The following is a 24618-nucleotide window of genomic DNA, read 5'->3' on the forward strand; positions in this document are numbered from 1 at the left end:
TCCTTTGAAAAATGCTTTTAGTAATATATATATATATATATATATATATATATATATATATATAGGGAGAGTTTACGAAATACACAAAAGACGAAGACAGGTGGTGTACAAAACAAACAGATGTATTAGTATAACGCTCAGGAATAGAAAACGTCTTTTACGTTTCGAGCCTACGCTCTTCTACAGAAAGGGACACAGAAAAAACAAGGAGAGAAAAAATGTGTGTAGTGGCTAACGATCTATCATGGCGACTACCAATCAGATACACAGAAAGAGACAACGTCTTTCCACATTTTTCATATATGTCTGGATTTTAAGGAATAAATGTTTTAAAAACGATTAAACCATATAGAATATATATTTGTATTGTATATATAGTTGTGATCTTTATCTTTCGGAGAATTATAGCATCAAAATGTAATTTTTGAACCAAATTTGGAAATGACACATCTGTTGAGATTTACAGCTGCCTAAAATATCTTACTCCCTATGTATAGCCATATAACAAAACGATAACACATTTTGTTATCCACCAAGACAAAAGCCTCATTAATATCCGTTTTTTTTTTCCTTTTCATGTCATTTACTCATTTGATGCTGAAGACAGGAAAACATCACACTTTCGTGCATCTAAATAGAGCAAAATATTACATCTGCTGACTAAAACAATTGAATAGGTGATTGTAATACGACTATTCAAGTTGTTTTTCAGCTATCAATCAAACCATTCAAATCACAATTATTAATAATATTTCCATATGTTTATGAGTTTTTCATTTCTATATTGCCGGACTACTTACCTACTGAAATTATTTGAGTAATCACACATAACTACAACCATTGAGCACTTAACACCGGATTGATGGACACTGGATAAATAAGTATTTATTTCTAAAAGAATTGTGTTACATTTCGCTACCTCAGGCTGCTTGTGGAACAATCGGTATTTTTCAGCCAGCATTCCAAGTACAAATGACAGAACATCCTTCATTTTGCAGTAGTGTAACACAGTCGAGGATGGCCTGATATTGTTTTGGATGAGTTATGCATGAATACATTACGGATATTTATTGATATATAAAGGTAGCCGGTAATCATACAGTCACTCTAACATTAGTTCTTATTTCTCCCGCACAATGAAGTTCGAAGCAATGGAATGCCTATGTTTCTGTAGTCCATAGTTGAATACAGACGTAGACACAAGTATTAGAATGAGTAAATTCAGATACAGTAATGATTTAGCAATGAATATAGTGTTTATAGTGAAGAATCTGGAATATTATCGTTCTTCTTTATAAACGTACTTATGTATAGTTATACCAATTACACCGACATATGCAAATGTGTCTACGTGTGTTCTTAGGCATGCTTATTTACATATATTTATATAGGTTAGTAGAATGTTTAGCTAGGGAGCATCACCTTTTGTCTATAACCCGTAATGGTTTTGTGAAAGCCACACTTCTTGTGACGCCGATATTGTGAACGCTCGACTCTTTTGTTTGTATAGTTCGTATCACGTGAATGAGTTTTACCTATTCTAAATAATCAATGGATGTGTTCCATCCGTGGCATCCAAACTGAACAAAAGTCAATTGTAGTTTTCACTGAACTGTTTCCTTAAACCTACATGAATCACTTTCATTACCAGCACGCATTTTGCGCAAAAAATATGACCCGGCGTTTCGTCTGTTAATGTACACAACAGGTTGGAGGGCAATGTTTTGGTGCATGTAACTCAATTTCGTACATTTTTCGGCCAGGTTATGATTAGAATTTACTTGATTATAGTTAAATTTGAACGCTCCTCGATGTCGTCCGAAACTAGCTACATACTTGAATACACTAGGTGAATACATACACACACACACATATATATATATACATAAATCTCTGAGCGAGAGAGGGCACAGAGAGTGTGTCAATAGCCAACTGGAGGAGAGGTCCTCCTGGGGCTACAAGCTACAGTAGCATCTACCCTTAAGTGCCAAATATACTTCACGATATATATATATATATATATATATATATATATATATATATATATATTATATATATATAAAACATTACTTTATATAATTAGGGTTCAGCAAAAAAAATTTGCTTTACCGCATACCGAACTTTTAGAAATAGCAGCCAAAAAATTTAGCTATTTCTTCTACTATAAGAAGAGTCTCCCAGACAACGTATACTCAAAAACAATTCACGTAGGCATAGAGGGAAAAATAACGTGAAATAAGTTCACTCGAAATTAGATTACTCGTGAACGCGTTTCTGGGTTAGTCAGATATAGAGATGCTAGAAATACATCCCTATTCTAACATTCCCGTCATCAGCACTGATATTTCATTAAATTTAAATTTGAGAGCACTATAAATCGAACATACCCATCTGATTTGAGTAACCTCGGACAAACCATCCTCGACATCCAGTACTAACGAATTCAAAACACGAATGAGGCTCCTTAAATTTACCGTAAATGGTCCTTTTACTTACTGAATACTGCTTGATAAAATTATTAATTACTAATTAATTAATATTAATTTTGCCCTTTATTATTATTGACAATGTATATATATATATATATAAAATATTATTCGAGACAAAACCACTATTTTGCAAAACAAACAAGGAAAGACTTAATCAATACATAAATTTTAATAAATAGTCAAAAAAACCGCCACTACAATCGTTTCTTGTCTTGATCGACAATCTTCAGGTGGACTTCCAATTTACAATTCAGTGTCAAATTATGAATTATTATATATATATAATATATATATATATATATATATATATATATATATATATACACATATATATATATACATATATATATATATATACATATATATATGTGTGTGAGTGTATGTGTGTGTGTGTGTGTGTGTATGTGACCGCATGTGTATCGTTGGCGATTTTCTTTCTCTTCCCCCCTTTGGAATTTTTCTATGTTTCTGACGAAGAGCTCCGCTCGAAACGGCAGATTCCTCCATCATTTCTTTCCTTTCCTGAGCGTCCAATAACACTGTACATATTCCATGTCCTCGCGTTGTTGTTTTTTGTTGTTCTTTCTTGCTTGTTCATGTTTGGATTAACTATATATATATATATATATATATATATATATATATATTTCTGCAAAAACAGAAAATGAATAGATTTAGAGCAAAAGGACAAGGTGAGACAGGTTGATAAATAAAGAAAGAGAGACGGACTCAGTAGCTAACGAAGTGGGATGAAGAGTGCGAGAGTCAAAATATAAAGGAATAAACGAATATAAAATATTGAGATAGAGAGAAAAAAGTACATTAAAATAGAATTGAAACAGAAAACTAATGCTTGCTATTTGTATTTTGGCCATAGATAAAGGAAGTAAATTGGATATTTGTAAAAAAAATAAGAAGACAAACTTCTGGAATACAATCTGTTCGAACAAATATAACAGTACAAATTAGTTTACATGTTATTTTCCTTCAAATATCCTCTTTCATAATTGAATTATAATATGCACACCTCAGAAATTTAATTATCGGGAACGGTTTCAACTGAACTGTCAATTTTATTCAGTGTTAAATTATAATGTATGGACGACAAGATGTGAGCACGCACGCAGAGCTGCATTGACAGACATACTCTCACAGACACTCTCAGACAACCAAAGGCTATCTATCTATCTATCTATCTATCTATCTATCTATCTATCTATATATATATAATATATATATATATATATATATTATATATATATCTGTCTGTCTATCTATCTATTTGTCTATTATTTATCTATCTACCTATGTATGTATATGTGTGTGTAGATGTATCTATCTATGATATACGTATATATATATACATTTACATATATGTATGCATGCATATACATATACATATATATATATATATATATATATATATATATATATATATATATATATATATATATACAGATATTATGCATGTATGTAAACATACATATATATACATATATATATACATTTGCATACATATAAATATATACGTACACATATACATATATATATATGCATATAATATATATACATAGATGTATCTATCTATATATATATAAATATATATATAGAGAGAGAGGTGGGAGAGAGAGGGACGAGATTGTATTTGTGCATGGTCGCGTTTATAAATGAGAAAGTTTACACTCGAACACACAAATACATGCGTCCACAAATATATGGGTGTCTGTACACACACATGCATACGCATATACTCACGCATATACTTATACATGCACATACACACACATACACACACACACACATATATATATATATATATATCTATATATATATATAGATAGATAGATAGATAGATAGATAGATAGATAGATAGATAGATAGATAGATAGATAGATAGATAGATAGATAGATGCATGCATGTATATCATTATATTTATTGTGTGTGAGTGCGTGTATGTGTGTGTTGTGTGTATTAAATGCGTGCTTGTACATATTTGTGGAGAAGACACTTGTTGCAATAACATAAAAGAATGTCACGCGGAATGTAAATCAAGGAACATAGAGTAAAAAATGTATATGTTTTATATGTGCTTGCTTCAGGCGAACATGTGTATTTAAAATCATATATACACATTGTGCCTTGAGTAATAGAGTTTACTTGGCTTTATAGAAGTCTGCAGTGTGACAATACATAAGATAGCCAGTAAGCACTGAATTCAGACAAAACCTAAATTCATACGCTATTTGATGTTTTTTGTCTTTCAGTTGGTTATGTACGTGATGTGTATTTATATTGGGTTGTCCAGAAAGTTCGTGCCTTTTTATAGTAGCTTAACTTTCGACTTATTTTAGAACATGATTGAGTGCATAAAATTGGATTTGATTACACCTCCTTTTAGAGCACAGTTTAAGCTATCTTTTCGTAGAAGGTTTATGTTCCTATAACCTGTGTTAATTCTGTAACCCTTTAAAATGCAAGATAAGAAAGTTCATTTTCGTCACTTGATGCTTTGGGAACCAGACAAAAATTGCTGCAACTCGGCTGTGATGTGTTACCCCACCCTCCTTATTCACCAGATATTGCTCCTTCAGATTTCCACTTATTCAGGTCTCTGCAGAATAGTCTTAAAGGTAAAACTTTCAATTCCTTGGATGATGTAGAAAGATACCTTGATAGATTCTTTGCCATGAAACCACCTCAATTCTACGAAGAGGGTATTTTCAAGTTAAAGATGGAGACGCATTGTGCAACAAAGTGGTTCATATTTGGTTGATTAAGAATGGAATGGAAAGTATTTATTGTACTTTTCCGGACAACCCAATATATTTTAAATGCACATTCCTGCAAGAAACATGGATTTATGTCCAGGAAAATGATATATAGGATATGTATTTTATTGCTAAACATTGAAGTGGCAGTTTTGCTAGGTTCGTAATATTTCAAAAAACAATTACTTATTTTATCCTGGAAGTTACATAACGAAGCAAGTATATTTCTTATGAAGCATGAAATATCATATAGGTTTTCTGTATTTTATTAATACTCTTGCGTGTCTATATTCTGCACACTAACCGGTCCCGTTGTTTGATTACACTCCTCGTAGTGAAATTAGTGTAAAAGAAGAGTCTGAGACCTACTACTAAGACCGAATTTTTTTACGTGCCACGTTCCACAGAACAGACCAGTCATGAAACGCTTATCAGTATTTTCTTTCCTTGTATATATGAGGATATATAGAGCAAAATGTCTTCCAGTAGGGCGTTTTTTTTTTTCAAGCAGGCTTGGCCTTATTTCCATTTGAAATGGCTATCTACAGATTAGTTTCTCGTATGTACGCATTTATGGATGTATATTTATATGTATGGTTGTTTGTACATATATAATTATGAAATAAAATTTTGCAATTTCAGGAAATCCCTTCATCGGGTCTAGAAAAATGGTACAATCTCGAAGGCAGATCCTCCAAATCAAATATTCAAGGTGAAATACAACTGAAATTATGTTTAACAACACGTGAGGATCGTGGAATACCTGAAGATGACAATTGGACTGACATGAAACAACATGAGGATCTGATTTGTATTTTTATCGAATACCGCGTCCGAACATTACAGGTAAGATAAAAAGAAATGCACCGTTCCTGATAAAATTACACACATATGCACTCACATGCATATACGTATTTCACTTTCTTCTTCTTCCACTTCTTCTTCTACTACTACTATTTCTTCTTCTTCTTCTTCTTCTTCTTCTTCTTCTTCTTCTTCTTCTTCTTCTTCTTCTTCTTCTTCTTCTTCTTCTTCTTCTCCTCCTTTTTCTTCTGCTTCGCCATCTTCTTCGTCTGCTACATTTTTGCGTTCATGTATGCGTGTATATGTTTATATTATATACACATATAAATCTAAGTTCATATACATATGGATGTACATATATATATATGTTTGTGAAAATGCTTTCGGCTTCAATCAAATTACGTATATATATATATATATGTGGTGTGTGTGTGTGTGTGGTGTGTGTGTGTGTGTGTGTGTCTGTGTGTGTGTATACACGTATATGTATGTGTGTATATATATATATATGTGTGTGTGTGTGTGTGTGTGTTATTTGATTGAAAATGAAGCTGAAAACAATTTCACAAACTAATCCAGACTAATCGCATACCTTGTCTAACGATTTTTTGAAAAATTTTTCAAGTTTTGAAATCTAGAATTTTACCATACCTTTGTTATTCTGGTAACATTTCTCACCTTTGTTTTGCATCAATTCAATCAGGAGATTCTTAATACAGAAAAACGCTACACCTAGTGCTGTGTACTTTCGCTTTCTAACGTAAATAAACAAACACCGACATATCTATGTTATACAGATGCATTGCTAAACTTTCAAAGAATTATCCAAGTCTTTTCTTAAGTTATGAAACCATTTTTATTTAGATAAAAAAATTTCCGAAATAGATCGCATTATTTCATGAAAGGTATTTAGTGATATGGAAGCGCAAAAGCTATTCAAGTATTTCACTCCTTTATCCACAAATGTTGATATCATTGTACATTATTTGTATCTATCGTAACATTAATAACATTCTTCGAATTACATGCTAGTTCATTGTGCTTTGTAAGATTATTTATATCTATGGAATAGCCGGGTTGTCATAACCTAAACTAGATTCTTGAACATATAACCCTGAAACTACTCATCATATATGACAAATTTTAGCTTAATGTTCTAAAATATATAAATGCTTATAATATTGGTTATAAGTGAGGTTGCAATGTTATTGTTAGTGAGGTTAAGCTAGAAAAGCTTTAGGTCGTGGACAGCTTATCTTTTATGTTGCTTAGATACGAGTACGTTAAAGGAATTCATGACATGCATTTGTTTCATTTTTATTAGCGTATATTCTCAATGTGTTCTTACGTGGTAAGTTTAGTGATCAATGTAAATTACAGAGTTTGGTACTTGTTAGGATATTTACCAATATTTACCGATATATGGTATTTGATATCTTACAGCCTAAAAAAAATATTCCTTTAAATTATTGAGTTGTCAGATTCGTTTATTTCCCTTTTACTTCGTAATCGATCGTCGTATGTGTGAAAAGAGGTAAAATTTATCTAAATTTCAAAAACAATAAACAAACGTTATAGAGAAAGAATGGAGTTGCAAACGACAAAAAAAGAAACGCTACGTTGACTATATTATTAGCGCTAACTCTATTAACATTGGAAACGATAAAATTAATGGGAAAAATACGAGCGAAATTTTGAACCCAATATTATGAAAAATGAGAGTTTAGGTGTATATTTCCTTCACGTTGAACTACATTATATTGTGTTCTTTATTAAGTCACTTGTCATTCACTGGTCTAGTGCGCCTAAATTTGGAGCAAAAACAGGTTATAGAACATGTCTACCCATTCAAATTGCAGAGATATCATGTCATTTAAAAGTACTAAAATACAATCATTTTGTTTTTTATTATTTCATAAATATGCGCATTACAATGGTCTTGGTAATATTTATAAAAAGTCACTAAGTTGAAGTATGGCATACGAACTACTAAATACGCCATTAGCATTGCTATTGTGACGGTGAGTAATAGTTTAACAGAATTGTAAGAGCTTCGAGAAAATGCGCTGCAGTGTTCAGTGACGGAAGCTAAGATAAGAGTTCAAAACCTGTGAAGGTTAACTAAGCTTTCCGTCGCTCTGGGGTCGATTCAGCAAAATCTAAAACCGATTTAATCGATTGTGACTTCTTCCAAGATGGGCCGCCTTCTGTCAGTGTAAGAAACCAAAATTATTGCAGTGACTTCTTACTAACACAAATATCTCATTTTAAATATATGTTTAGATTAACTGAGCCTTATCACTTCATTCAACTTCTAATCATGACGATTCACTTGCTTTACGATATATAGCATAAAGGATTACGATTTTCGACTTAAGATATGAAGCATACAATATGATGGAAAATTCCGATATTTTAGCTGCCGTATCTAAAGGTTAAGTGTCTTTATATAAAAGATCTGTTATCAGATATTTCTTCTTCGAAATACACTATGGAATATAGAAAGATCCTAATACAGTAATGATCAAAGCCTATTCATTCGGCACGTTTAGTGTTCTCCCATCCTCAACTGAACAAGCTACGATGGGGTTAATAAGAAATATCGAACAGATGCACAAACGTTTGATAACTCTAGAAAATCAGTGTCACAATTTTGATATTATCCAAAACCGCGTATGCACAGAAGATATGGCCATAGTCATGGCTGTATAGTTAGAAGATGCCTTCATAGGCACATGTTCCGGGTTCGATACCACTTCACTGTCAATTCGAGGACTATATTTTACAATACCGTAAGTTTCATCAATACAAATAATTTATAGCCAAAAGTTCGAATACACACACACTCACACACATACTCATATAAGTGTGTGGACGTATGTGGCTTTCACTGATACATAGTACAGAAAATGGTAACTGTGAGTGAAATCGCTATAAAAGACTAAATGATGGTGCCCCACGAGGATAATCTCTTGTAATATTTACTCTTCATCGAGGTGGAAACATTACATCGGCAATCGCTTCTTCATAAATGCAGGAAACATAAGTGTTACTGGCTGAAATACTGTAACTAACTACGCAATTGTTTATATGGTGAATGTCTGTAACCTAATGGTTAGGGTCTCGCACTCATTATCGCAAGATCGTGATTTCGATAACGGACCGGGCGGCATGTTGTGTTCTTGAGCAAGACACTTTAATTGACAATACTCAACGATCATTTCGACATCAGACATTTGCGAAACTGCGCAACTAGCGACTATACAAACAATGTCCATTTGAAGAAGGGTTTGAGCTAATAAACAGCATAAACATTTGAGCGTCATAAATAAATCCTCTGTGCCAGTTGTTTGGCAAGAGTGGAGGGCACTTCACTTATGATTTATGACAGCAGTGTACGTCATATGTATACATATATAGATAATAATAATGATAATAATAATGATAATAATAATGATAATAATTATAATAATAATAATAATAATAATAGGGAGTATAAATCCAAGCTTACAGGGAAGAATTCAATTTAGTATTAAATCAAATTTCACAATATAAATATATAATATATATAAATTAGAGAAAAACCACTATTATGTAATTCAAACAATGATAGACATAAACCAAATCATATAGAATAAAAAATATATGATAAAACATTTATCTAGATTACAATAAATGACATAATAATAAACAATAAATAATAAGTAAATAATTAGTTTAAATAATTACTTACTGTTTATTATTATGTACTTTATTGTGATCTAGATAAATGCTTTATCATATATTTTATGTTTTCTATATGGTATGATTTACGTTTATCATTGTTTTAATTACATAATAGTGCTTTTTCTCTTATTTATGTATATACACATATAGGATATATATAGGAGCACTCCGTCGGTTACAACGACGAGGGTCCCAGCTGATACGATCAACGGAACAGCTTGCTCGTGGAATTAACGTGCAAGTGACTGAGCAATTCTCAGACACCAGTACCCTTAACGTAGTTCTCAGGAAGATTCAGCGTGACACAGAGTGTGACAAGGCCGGCCCTTTGAAATACAGGTACAACTCATTTTTGCCAGCTGAGTGGACTGGAGCAACGTGAAATAAAGTGTCTTGCTCAAGGACACAACGCATCGCCGGGAATCGAACTCACGACCTTACAATCGTCAGTCGAAAGCCCTAACCACTAAGCCATGCGCCTTCACATATATACATATATACATATATATATATACATATATACATATATATATATATATATAATATATATAAATTAGAGAAAAACCACTATTATGTAATTCAAACAATGATAGACATAAACCAAATCATATAGAATAAAAAATATATGATAAAACATTTATCTAGATTACAATAAATGACATAATAATAAACAATAAATAATAAGTAAATAATTAGTTTAAATAATTACTTACTGTTTATTATTATGTACTTTATTGTGATCTAGATAAATGCTTTATCATATATTTTATGTTTTCTATATGGTATGATTTACGTTTATCATTGTTTTAATTACATAATAGTGCTTTTTCTCTTATTTATGTATATACACATATAGGATATATATAGGAGCACTCCGTCGGTTACAACGACGAGGGTCCCAGCTGATACGATCAACGGAACAGCTTGCTCGTGGAATTAACGTGCAAGTGACTGAGCAATTCTCAGACACCAGTACCCTTAACGTAGTTCTCAGGAAGATTCAGCGTGACACAGAGTGTGACAAGGCCGGCCCTTTGAAATACAGGTACAACTCATTTTTGCCAGCTGAGTGGACTGGAGCAACGTGAAATAAAGTGTCTTGCTCAAGGACACAACGCATCGCCGGGAATCGAACTCACGACCTTACAATCGTCAGTCGAAAGCCCTAACCACTAAGCCATGCGCCTTCACATATATACATATATACATATATATATATACATATATACATATATATATATATATATATATATATATAGAGAGAGAGAGAGAGAGAGAGAGAGGGAGAGAGAGATACATACATAGATAGATAGGAAAAATAGAAGTTGGAAATGCAATTAGAATAGTTAATATATTTATTATTATTATATTTAAGGATTTGACCGGTTTCACAGTTCACACTGATTTTCAAATAGTTGAGTAAGCTTTGTTTGATCAATGTGATCTTCATTACATCCTTGACATTTCATAGTGTATATTAAATTCATTAAACAACATGTAAAGTAAATTTTTACGGTAAAAATTTGTCCTGATTTGAATTTGTATGTTGTGTCTTCCAATAAGATTGATGCAAGTCCCAAAGCTGGGGCGGCCACACATTTTGATTGTTGGTGTATGAATTGCGGAAGTTAATTTAGCACCTGTTAGGAATTTTTTCAGGATATTTTGATTGTTTTTTTACTATTATTTTTTTTGTGTATTCCGAATGCTTGTTTCATTCTTGGGTCTTGTCTTAGTATTGGGATGTTCTGATGGATAACATTGTAAACCTCTGTATTTCTTGGGTAGAGTATTGTAATAAACGTTAAATTATTGAATGTATCTGGAGCGTTTTTCGTTTTTCGTAGTTCTTATATATTTATTGCTTTGGCACGTTCTATTCCGTTGTCTATTAGCATTAATGCATATTGTCTTTTAAGTAGTATTTGATTTAGTTCCTGGAGTCTTTTATTGCGAGTTTCAGAGTTTGAGACAATTGTGCAGATTCTTCTTGCTAGATTAAAGGTAATATTATTCTTCGTGCGTTGGGATGGCATGAAACGAACAGTAAGTATTGTTTAGAATCTGCTTGTTTGTAGTGAATGACTGTTTCAATGCTTTTATCTCTTTTGATGATTAGTATATCCAGGAATGGTAGTTGAGTTTTACTGTAATCCATAGTGAAGTTTATATTATTGCTTATGCTGTTGATTAGGACCTTGAAATCTATAAGTTGTTCAAATGTGTGCGTCCATAAGATTACACAGTCATCTAGGTAACGTTTTCAGTTTTCTAGTAGATATTAGTGGATGTTCAAGCTATGTTTTGATTTTGATTTTTCATATATCTGGACCCCCTTGTAATATCGTCCCTTACAAGACTTGGTATGTATTTTAAAATAGGTTTCAGTAATATATCTAAAAATATATATTGAGTCTGTGTGTCTCAGAGCTCACGCCTGCTACGATTGGTCTAAATTTGATGTCGGTGGGATATTGTATGTTTAGGCAACTTGATGTCGGTTCTTTACATGCCCACTTAATAATAGTTTGATTCTTATGGACTTTTGGGAGACCGTAGAAGTAGCTAGTTTTGCAATCAAAATGTGTTATGTAGTCACATTCTTTGTGTGTTAAACCTTTTTGAAGTCTGTGTATGAGTGTGTTCAGTTGAGACATTGTCTTTGATCTTTGGTAATTATTCACCTTTTCGTAGCAGATTGTTCAGTAGTACCATTGGACTTATTCAGTCAACCGAGTCAGCCTTAACTTACGACGTCACTTTGATACTTGTTAAGTGATTTTGATACATTGTCACTTGATACTAACACACGGGCGTAGCGGCAAGCATACAAATATTTCTAAGACCAGTCATGTGACTATTCTCTACCAATCAAACCCTATTCAAAACATATACTAATTTGGACCATGAACTCCCTATAAAAGTAGGGTAAGCTTCAAACACTATTCAGAAGCAAAATAGCTACGACTTGTGGCACGTCTTTCTATCCTTAAAAGACATGTTAAGATCCACAAAAATCAGAACTTATCCCCCGCTCTTGGTGGTCCAAATCAGATGTGCAATCTTTGTGGGTGTCTTTCAGAACATTGTCTGGTTTAATAAGCCACATCAGATGCCATGATGTTGTTAAGGTATAGGTACAGGAGGTGGTCAAACTCTGCATAAGGAGAAGACAACTACCATATATATAAGTGAGAAATTTGAAAAGCTAAACGCGAAACCGGTCATTTCTTCTAAATTATGTCATTGTAAGAAAATAATTTATAATATTCTTCAGACATATTGACTCAAATATATATTTTTTAACCTTTTAAAACAAGCCTTCTGTAGTCTTTTCACTTTTTACTATTTTATATATATATATATATATATATATATATATATATATATATTTGAATATATATTTTCTTTACCATCCCCAAAGTTTTACGCTTCCATTTCTACACCACTTTCCACTCTACTTCAGCCATCTTACTCATACACTGAACTCCTCTCTTTCACCTTCCTATGCATACTCTACGCTACATAATCCATTTAAATCATCTCTTCCATTAATTTCTCGCTCGCACTAAACAACGTAAACTCCACTCACTCCTCCATTCCGTCACACCTGGTGCAACTCCCTCCAGCCCTACATCCTCGATACTCTACCACTCATCCTCAAGCCAACCCCTCCGTCACTCCAGCCCCGACACACCCCTCATTTTTCCCCCAGCCTTCCACTACCCCACCACCCCTCCAACATCTTACCCATCCACCCCTCCTCACTTCAGTCTGTTGTTATCATTCCTCCTGATCCCTTCTCTGAGGCGGAGCGCTCTCTTCTTAGTAGGCGTCTGCGCTTCATCCCCTCACTCCATCCAGTAACGAATTTCAGATCCGTGCTGACATTCTCAGCTTTGCGTTCAATCCAACCCCCAACGTCACACGTACACACCTCTTCGTCTGGCCGAACTTGCGCAACGAGAATGGACCCCCAACCTGTTCGCTGGCTACGTTGAGGCCCTAATATTTTCAACATTCACTGGTCCCACTCCCGAATTATACGGTTGTTATATTGATGACTGCATCGGTGGACCACGCTTACCTGCGAACAACTAGATTCCTTCTTCACTTTTGTCCAATCTTTCCATCCTGCCCTCTGAGTCTCCTGCGCCATTTTCAACACTTCCATCGCTTTTCTCGACATTCCTGCCAACATACCCAACTCAGCTCTCACTACTCCCATCCACTACAAACACACTGACTCACACTCATGAGAAGTTTCTCCTCCTCCCACCCTACCCTAACCAAGCTCTCCGTCCCCTACTCCTAATTCTTCTGTCTGCGCAGGCTCTGCAGCAGTGGCAACAATGGCTTTGAGACTCAGTCTTAGCTCAAGGCTCATCATCGTCCCTATCATACCACTGACTCATTTACCTGCAATTCTAGCAACGTCATTTGCTGCATCTTCTGCTCTTTCTGCTCTTCTCTGTACATCGGTGAAACGGGACGCCGCTTGGCTGACCGGTTCGCGGAGCAACTCCGAGACATTAGAATCGGCAATGACACCCCGGTCTCGCGTTATTTCCGCTCTACCGGTCATTCATTACAACACATGTCTGTGTTCGGATTGTTCTTGCGCAGGGGCCATTCGGACTCCCACTTTCGCCGCGAAAAAGAATTAATCTCTCCCAACTCGCCTCCCCTCTTCATCTGAGTCCCCTCTTCCCCTCTCTTGCCCTGGCACCTACTTCCTCTCTTCACTCCTACCCACCTTCTCTCTTCAGTGATGACCCCATCCACACCCATCTCCAAACATCGCAAAACCTCATACCCCACCGCAACCCCAACATCCTCAAACCCGCCCCACACCATCACATCCCTACACCGCAACACCACCACACCACATCACACAACCCCGCACACACTAGCACTGACCACATCCCAGTACCCACATCATCATCCTCACACCCACACATTAAAGACACACACTTGCACACGCACACATCCACACATCAAAGTCACCATCTCCTATCCACACGCATACACATACTCTCGCATATACATTCGCACTCGCACCTTCGTTTTGGGATCATCAATACTTTATTATCTCTCCTTCGTCCTTGCTCATCTGTCTACCTCTGTTCAGCCAGTCGCCATGATTGAGCGCTAACTCCAAAAGTTTTTTTTCTATTCTCGCGCTTATTTCTGTTGAAGAGCGTATGCTCGAGACGTAAAGACTTTCTCTCATTCCCGAACGTCAAATTAATATACCTCCTTGTTGTTTATAAACCTGTCTTCGTCTTTGTTGTTCTGTAAATTTCAGCTGCATATATATATGTGTGTGTGGGGGGTGTATGCGTGCGTGTGTGTGTGTATTATAGACATGTATGAAGGTAGATAGCTAGATAGATGGACAGACAGATAGATAGATAGATAGATACATACATACATACATACATACATACATACATACATACATACATACAAACATATTCCCATAAAAGTAAAGTAATTCATTATTTGACTTCGTTTCGTCATTTACAATATATTGCTTATAAGGCTTTGATATTCATGTATGATTTATGATATCAGCATTCAAAACAACTAAATTAATAAAGATGGCTGACAAGATATTACAATTTAAATTACTTTCCTCAAAAAACAATAACATCCTCCAGCATCTTTAAAATGATTGTGTTTTCCATAAAATGTACATAAATATAACGTAAATAATCGAAAATATTCTATGACTTAGTAACGTTTTGTAAATTTTTAGGTGTTCCTTTTTCCATATACATGTGTGTGTATGTGCGTGTGTGTGCGTTTGTGTGTGTGCGCGCGTGAGTAGTTTAATTAGTAATATCCGAAAAATATACATTTATGAGCGCGAAATATTTTATTGAGGAAGTGTTTTCGTATGATATTTAGTTTTAGTGACAAGATTCTTTTAGAAATTGTCATAACATTTCGTTTCTTTTTGACAAACAAATCTTTATATATTTTAAACTGTAAGTTGTGCTGTGCTACCATTACAAATGTAGTTTGTTATTTGTAAAACTTGATATATGAAATAGAATTCAGTTTCATGACAAAAAGTGTATAACCCATCTTTTAATTTTTCTTTCTTCTCTGTTTTTCGACTCAAACAAAAATTATACTTCGGAAGAAATGTAGGGTTACTTTTTTCGAAAAAATAATAATTTTCAATGACAAAATAAGTTTATCTCAACAAAAACTATATTTACGAATGCAACAAATAATATTTTATCTTGAATCTTAATAAATAAAATATATACATTAGCATGTAGTGATATTTTTCTTCGATATATGCCAGCTTATATATGACAACTTGCAGTATTTCAAAATTTTCTACAAACATTTAACCAAATAACGATGTCCATTTTTATACTACTGAAAAAAAGTATTGCCATAGTAAAAGATATTCCACTTTACATAATTAGAAAGAATTATTTAGAATTTCTGGAAAGACAGACAGGAAAACAGTGTATGTGAGTCTAATCCCTTTTCTTTTCTTCTAAGGATGCACCAAATAAATGGGCCGGGAAATTACCTCAGGCAGCTTTAACAATTCTCCACCAGCATGCTATACAAGGTGATGTCACTGATATACAGCAAGCAATCTGGTAAGTTAATATCAATTTTCCAATGTGTGTACCTAAACATAATATATCTTTCATATTTGTATATTTTATTACACCGTCATATAATTTACCTAATCTCTCTCCATAGAAAATTATTTCTTTGTCTGTCTGTATGTCTATCTGTCTGTCTGTTCCCTATGCATTCTCAAACAGCTCCACCAAATCAAATCAAATTTTACAAGGTAATGATATTAGACCCCACGTGTGTTAACATGTAATCTTTATTTTCATTTGGATTAAAACAATATAACATTTTATCTAAAATAATTCTTCTATAGTCAACTATAGTAAAGGACAGTTTATACCACGACGACACACTTCGTATATGAGCGCGTATGTGTCTGTGTGTTTGCGCGTTCGTTACATTTAATACCACGATGACGACAACACACTTTGTATATGAGTGTCTGTGAGTGTGTGTGTGTGTCTGCGCTTTCGTTACGCAAATTTGTCTCTGTGTGTCTGTTTTAGTATATGTATGTGAGTGTATGTGAGAGTGTATGTGTGTGTCAGTGTATGTGTGATTGGCAGTTACACTGATGTAAACAGGCTATGTGAAAAAGCTATACTGGCTCCAGCTAATGAAATGGTCGATGAATTCAATCATGAACTTCTTCAAAAGTTAACAGATACATGAGGAATTACTTTTCCATCAATTCACACAACAGTCGATCAAGATCAGGTTGTTCAATACTCTGTTGAATTTCTGAAAACACTTTAACCCACGAGGATGCCACCGCATAACATGACACTATAGCTGGATGCTCCCATTATGTAGCTTAGAAATCTCGACCCACTTCGCTTGTGTGATAGAACCCGCTACAGGCAGCAATCATAATTTCCTCTCATACCTACATATGTTCCATTTGAATTGGAGCGGCTTCACTTTCCAGTGAAACTAAGCTTTAGTATTTCAACTAACAGATCTCAGGGACAATCCCTCGACGTAGTTGGACTTCATCTTTCTATTACATGCTTCTCCTACGGCCAACTCTGTGTCGGTTGCTCACGAGTTGGAAGCAGCAGCAATTTATTACACAATGGATATTGTTTACCTTGAGGTGCTTCAAGGTTTACGGATTTTCAACTCTAAATTCTATTATCATTACAATTTGTATATTCTAAAATAAAATACTGATATTTTGAAATAATTATGAGAAAAAATATATATTCATATTTCTTGTTTATTAATCTGAATAAGAACAGCAGTAACCCGGGCAACGTCGGGTAATTCAGCTAGTACATTCTAAGCAAAAACTTAGGGATGTTTAGTATGCACATGAGAAACATAAATATCATCATACATTTGAATAGGCTCGAAGAACGATACGACATTATTTTAATCCTCTCATGCAAGAATGCATTCAGAATATTTTTATCTTCTTGAAAATATCATCACTAATGATACAAGTGTTTCCTCGTGTCGTTTTACTAATCTGCCGACAAGGTATAATATCTTAAAGTAGGGATAGGAAGTTTCTTCAAGTATCCATTTGTCGCTACTATTCTAAGTCAATAACATGAATTCATTGAATGATTTTAAGGGGTCTACAGCACAATCTTTCGATTTGTCATTTATCCAACAGCTTTACATTTTATCTACAATTAAAGAGCATAAAGCTTTAAAAGTCAATAGGTGCAGGCGTGCCTGTGTGCTAAGGAGCTTCTACGATAGCCCTGGGCCAACCAAAGCTTTGTGAGTGAACTTGGTATACGGAGACTAAAAGAACACGTTGTATACATATACTGTATGTGTGCGTGTGTGTGTGTTTGTGTGTGTGTTTACCTTCCCGTAGCCGAGTGGTTCGGCAAACAAGAGCTAAACAATAAGTACCAGGCTTTCAAAACATAAGTACTGGGATGGATTTATCCCTCTGAAAACTCTTGTAGGCGGTGCCTCCACATGGCCGCACTGAAATGACTGAAACTATTAGTAAAAATGAATACGTTGAAATCGCACGCACACATGCACACATACATACATACATACATACATACATACATACATACACACACACACATACATATATATACACATATATACACACATATATATATATATATATATATATACATATATATATATACACACACACACACATATATATATATATATATATATATATATATATACATATACATATATACATACATAGATACATACATATATATATATATATATATATATATATATATATATATATATAGATAAAACATTATTGGTGAATTGAAGAAATGGAGCTGAACGCAGATTGAACAGAAATCGTTTTATTTCATTCTACACGTGTTTCGAAAGGCACAAATTACCAAAATCCGATTGAATAATGGGACCATATTGTGTCTTTCTCTTCAGGAAGAAAATAGGAAATCCGTTGGAAAAAAAAAACAGAACAGAGGCGGAGCAAAAACAAATCGAACTATGCTCCTAAGAGCCCATGGCGAAACTGTTTATCAGTGTATGTTGAGAACCGGTGGCTGAAGAATTAACGGGTCAGGCATCGGTCAATGATGTGGGTGAGGGTGTGTGGGTGTTCTTTGTGACCGAGAATAAAGTTCTGACTATTTAAGGAATATTGGATGTTTTATAAGGGGCGAGAAAAAATCTACTTAGAGACGTGTGTGTGTGTATACTGTTCAATATATGTGTGTGTTGGCGTAGGGGTAGAAAACATTTTTTGTGTACGTGTGTGCGTTTGATCGTTCGGCTGTCAGTGGCTACTGCCGCGAGAACCGTTGGGTGGCAGAAAAAAAATATATATATTATGTTTTATGTGTGTGTGTGTTCATCTAAGCCTGCCTTGTCAAGGAAACCCCCAGCTGTGAAAAAACCAAGCCCCGTTTGTCTAACAGGAGTAATTCCCCTTGCAGTGGTTAATCGTAGATATCTTAAAGGCTATTTCAGAATACCAATGCAAGGTTTACACGGACTCAGATGTCTTCACTTATGTAGGGGCCTCATCCTCAAGATTGTCTTTGCGTGTCTCCAACCATTACGCAACTTTTCGGGACATGAACAAGCGCCAGACCACGGGACTCAGTAAGCTATTATGGCGACTGAAGGATACGAACTTAAGCTACAGGCTGGAATGGTCAATTTTGTCGGTGGCCCTCCCATTTGATAGGGGCAGAAGGCAGTGCAACCTTTGTGTCTCCGAACTCTTCCATATTTTGTTAGCCAGAGGCCGGATGGTAAACGGGCTTTCACAGTCGGCTTTTCGATGCCCCCATTGGCGGCGTTACACTTATCTGGCTTTTAAATAGCGTTTATAAATAATACCGGCACCCATAGCCCTTGGTAAAAAATTCTGAAATAGCCTTTAAGATATCTACGATTAACCACTGCAAGGGGAATTACTCCTATTAGACAAACGGGGCTTGGTTTTTTCACAGCGGGGGGTTTCCTTGACAAGGCAGGCTTAGATGAACACACACACACATAAAACATAATATATATTTTTTTTTCTGCCACCCAACGGTTCTCGGCGGCAGTAGCCACTGACAGCCGAACGATCAAACGCACACACGTACACAAAAAAATGTTTTCTACCCCTACGCCAACACACACATATATAGAACAGTATACACACACACACGTCTCTAAGTAGATTTTTTCTCGCCCCTTATAAAACATCCAATATTCCTTAAATAGTCAGAACTTTATTCTCGGTCACAAAGAACACCCACACACCCTCACCCACATGATTGACGATACCTGACCCGTTAAATTCTTCAGCCACCGGTTCTCAACATACACTGATAAACAGTTTCGCCATGGGCTTTAGGAGCATAGTTCGATTTGTTTTTGCTCCGCCTCTGTTCTGTTTTTGTTTTTCCAACGGATTTCCTATTTTCTTCCTGAAGAGAAAGACACAATATGGTCCCATTATTCAATCGGATTTTGGTAATTTGTGCCTTTCGAAACACGTGTAGAATGAAATAAAACGATTTCTGATCAATCTGCGTCAGCTCCATTTCTTCAATTCACCAATAATGTTTTAATTTCAATTATCCGCACCAACGCACGGTTGCAACACCATATGGTTGTACCTCCAACCGTGCTGTTTACTGCTGTGATTTTTGCTACTAAGGTATCGGTTAAACTTTTGATTAATCTACTACAAGATTATCATCTTTCTATTTCACATAATATATAATATATATATATATATATATATATATACTTAAATTTATTTACAAGTACGGCCTAGTGATGTTTCTAACAGTAACTGATCTACACAACCGATTATACCAAAAATATCAAAAGGAATCTATAGGTCAGACTAGCTTATATGGGTACATTAAAGGACAAACTAAATATAGCATTATTCTTCATATCACATGAGTGTTATTGATAATCACGTTTGTATTCAGCTCTCAGAGATATACTGCCTTATCATTGTGTGACAAACACAGCGGTGTTACGTTTGGATTTTGAATAAGATATATATATATATTATATATATATATATATATATATATACATACATATATGTGTGTATGCATGCATGTATATATATATATATATATATATATATATATATATATATATATATACATATATGTGTGTATGTATGCATGTATATATTTATTATATATATATATATGTATATACATATATGTGTGTATGTATGTATATATATATATACATATATATATATGTGTGTGTATGTGTATGCTTGTCTGTGAATATGTGTGTGGGTTGTTGTATATTATATATATATATATATATATATATGGAAGCATCCCGATCAGAATTCTCGACCCGTAATATACAGATGCTCAATTAACTCGTCTACGACCCCTTCACTTAGTGTATACGTTGCCGAGTATTCCACAGACAAACTATATCCTTAATGCAGTTTTCAAACAGAATCATCGAAAGTGTCACGATTTCGGCACTTGGATCACAGGTATGATCTATCCGATGTGCGTCTACACAATTTACATTTGCCTAAGTTTACTGAAAATGCATAGGTTGACTAGAGATTGTAGCAAATGGCAATTTTACTAGCTTCTACGCAGTAAAATTGAAATGCGAAGATTATATCTGTGAAGTGAATCTCTTAAACGTATGTCAGTTTTATATCTTCAAACTTATGTTTTTCAAAAGAAATGTACGATAGACCAACCTGTGATTATTTTGTATGTGTCTCGTCTCTGGCGTTTGAAAATTTGCTCTTATTATAGTAAGATTATGATTGAAATCTCCTTCAGTTAAGAAAGTGTTCGGTTGGATGAATCTGATTATAAAGTCAGGGGATCTTGTGATGATATGAAAACTTTCGCCAAAGCCTGAGGCTATCTTAGGCCAGTAAACGTTTTACTAGACAGTATGTCCACGAATAAGTCCACTTGATATTTGGACGACATTTTCACTAAAATTACAGGCCTTGAAATTACGGTGAATACGTTATGTGTTGGTATGAACTAAAATATGGAAGATGAGCTAAATTCAAACAGCTTACTCTTGTGTACATGATAGAACGTGTTCTGTGTGGGAATAGAGTAATATATGTTATTACAGCTTATCTTGTTGTGATTAATAACTTTTAATAAACATACTTTCTTCATTTACATGTAATTGATCGGTGGTTTTGTTGGAATTTAGATTAAGTGGGAAGACGTGGAATTTGGGTGATATTTTTCTTTTTGTTTTGCTGTAGAATCTATTTGATAAATGGATAGCGTATATGTTACCCTTGAATATTGAGTTTGTTTCTGAGGATAAAGTTGCTTGTGTAAACTTTGCTACAACTAATCTAAACATACTGTAATGTTTAAACCCCAGATTTGACATAAAAACAGCATTACCTCAGGCCCTTTCATATCACAATACTTTTGAAAATCAATAAAATTAGGGAAAAGAGTTATGTAAATGTAAATAGATCTATATAAATACTACAAATACATATTCAATTTCTTTACACACACACACACACACACACACATATATATATATATATTATATATATATATATATATATATATACATATACACAAACACACAAACCGCTGTTTTTTCGCTTAGCAACCTCAGTTCCCTCACCTATTAAAGTCTATAACTGAAATTAGATTCTGCAATTAATGTTAGCTAAATAATTGTGAACAAAATAAACAAAATGAAACAATTATAAAAGTATATATACCACAATAGTTCCGATTCACGAGTTCTTGATATTATGCATGTGAATAGTATTTAAAATTAATAAAAATACATTGTGTGATATAATTTTCTGGTTATCATGTTTTAGGTTAGCACAATGGATTCAATTTGAAATCTACTGATACACAGTTTTTCTCCGGGAATATTTTAAGCAGAGCGATCACATAATAGCATAGACATATTAACAGGGAAATTATTTATATCGTAACAATTGTTGCCACTATAACATAGCTGTTCTATGCAGAACTGTGTTATTACATTTTGACCCCAGGAAAACGCTTCTCTCTTCACTCCTTCGCGCCACATGGGCTCAACTCCCCTCCCCTCCCCTCTTCATCTCCCTCCCTCCTCTCCTCTCTTGCCCTGGCACCTACGTCGTCTCTTCACTCCTACCCACCTTCTTGGCAAGACAGATAGACCACGGTTTCTGAGTCATCGGTACTGGATATCTGTCTGCTAGATATGGCAGTCAACCATCCCTACTCACAAGATATAAACAGAGAAGCGGCAGGCAATACGGATCTCGTAAAGGGCAAAAGTAGCTAATTCTGAAATCTCTAAACGTGATATAAATATATATACATATATGTGCATATATTATATATATATATTATATATATATATATATATATATATATATTATATAAAGGAAATGAAGAAAATGCTGACAAATAATTGAAGTAATTTAAGTAATTTAATTAGGTGAAAGTTCTTTTTACCGGTTGCGCATTTGTTATGCTTATCAAAATATTTTGATAAGCATAACAAATGCGCAACCGGTAAAAAGAACTTTCACCTAATTAAATTACTTAAATTACTTCAATTATTGTCAGCATTTTCTTCATTTCCTTTTTTATATATCACCACTCGTGTTCGACATCTCCTTTTTTTAAATATATATATATATATATATATATATATATATTGTAACGCGTATGTATTACAGCTCATCATTCCCATTATGTTAACTGCATTTTGTCTAGCCACACACTTCCAGCCAAAGTAAATAGAAAAATCATTTCATCTGCCTTTATCATATTTTGCTGCAAGTCTAAAACTTACATTTTCTCTATAAAGAGCTAACATTAAAAAAAAACTTATGACACTAAAACACAGTAACAAGTAAAGAAGACTTCTACATTTTATATTTTATTATATATTTTATTCGACTGGTTTCCTTTGTCCAATTAATCTAAATTTTTTTTTTCCTAAATTATCTGTAGAAACAATGTGCTTTGTGTGAATATATTCTGCTAGTGTCTGAATGATGACAATTTTTGTTGTGTATTTTTTTTTAAAATCGATTTCTAAATCCTATAGAGGTTATCAATTAGTGACAGCAATTTGCTGGAGTTTAAGGAAGATTAATGTCCATTTTAGAAAGCGATAAAAACATCTTTGCTGAAGTTGATAGCTTCGGCTTTTAGAGTGATATATGTATATGGGTGTATGCCTCTTTCTCTCCCTCACTCTCCCTCTCTCTTTCACTATCTATCTGATTCTCTCTCTCTCTCTCTCTCTATATATATATATATATATACATATGCATACATACATACATATATTCATACATACAAACATACATACATACATACATACATACATGCATACATACATACATACTTACATACATATGAATAAACTGATAAGTATGTATGTATATATATATATATATATTCTATATATATATATATATAGATAGATAGATAGATAGATAGATAGATAGTAGATAGATAGATAGATAGATAGATATGCTGAGACCCTCTTCGGTCATGACTGACCATGGGATTGCATCTAGATAGTTACCTTCCCAGGCATAAGTCCGGGCAAGGTTGTTTTATGGAAGACCTAGAGTTGGCCATGCATACCGCCCTCCCCACTGCATGCCACCAGCATTATCAAAGGCAAAGGCCGATACAGCTTGGCACCTCAGCTGAGTGAATTGGAGCAACGGGAAATAAAGTGCCTTGCTCAAGAACGCAACACGCAGCCCGGTCCCGGATTCGAACTCACACCGTCA

General features: G+C 34.2%; 1 protein-coding gene across 2 annotated transcripts in view; it reads left to right on the forward strand.

Annotated features, from left to right (window-relative positions):
• Positions 1–24618, forward strand: part of LOC115213303 (BAI1-associated protein 3-like) — a 1469361-nt gene that overhangs the window by 1146335 nt on the left and 298408 nt on the right. For both annotated transcript variants that reach the window (XM_036504187.1, XM_036504188.1), the window contains 2 exons: positions 5901–6104; positions 16314–16417. In XM_036504187.1, the coding sequence (XP_036360080.1) occupies positions 5901–6104; positions 16314–16417 (308 nt within the window). The remainder of the gene's footprint in view (positions 1–5900; positions 6105–16313; positions 16418–24618) is intronic.

Source organism: Octopus sinensis, linkage group LG6 (assembly GCF_006345805.1).
Source record: "Octopus sinensis linkage group LG6, ASM634580v1, whole genome shotgun sequence".
Classification (NCBI taxonomy): domain Eukaryota; kingdom Metazoa; phylum Mollusca; class Cephalopoda; order Octopoda; family Octopodidae; genus Octopus; species Octopus sinensis.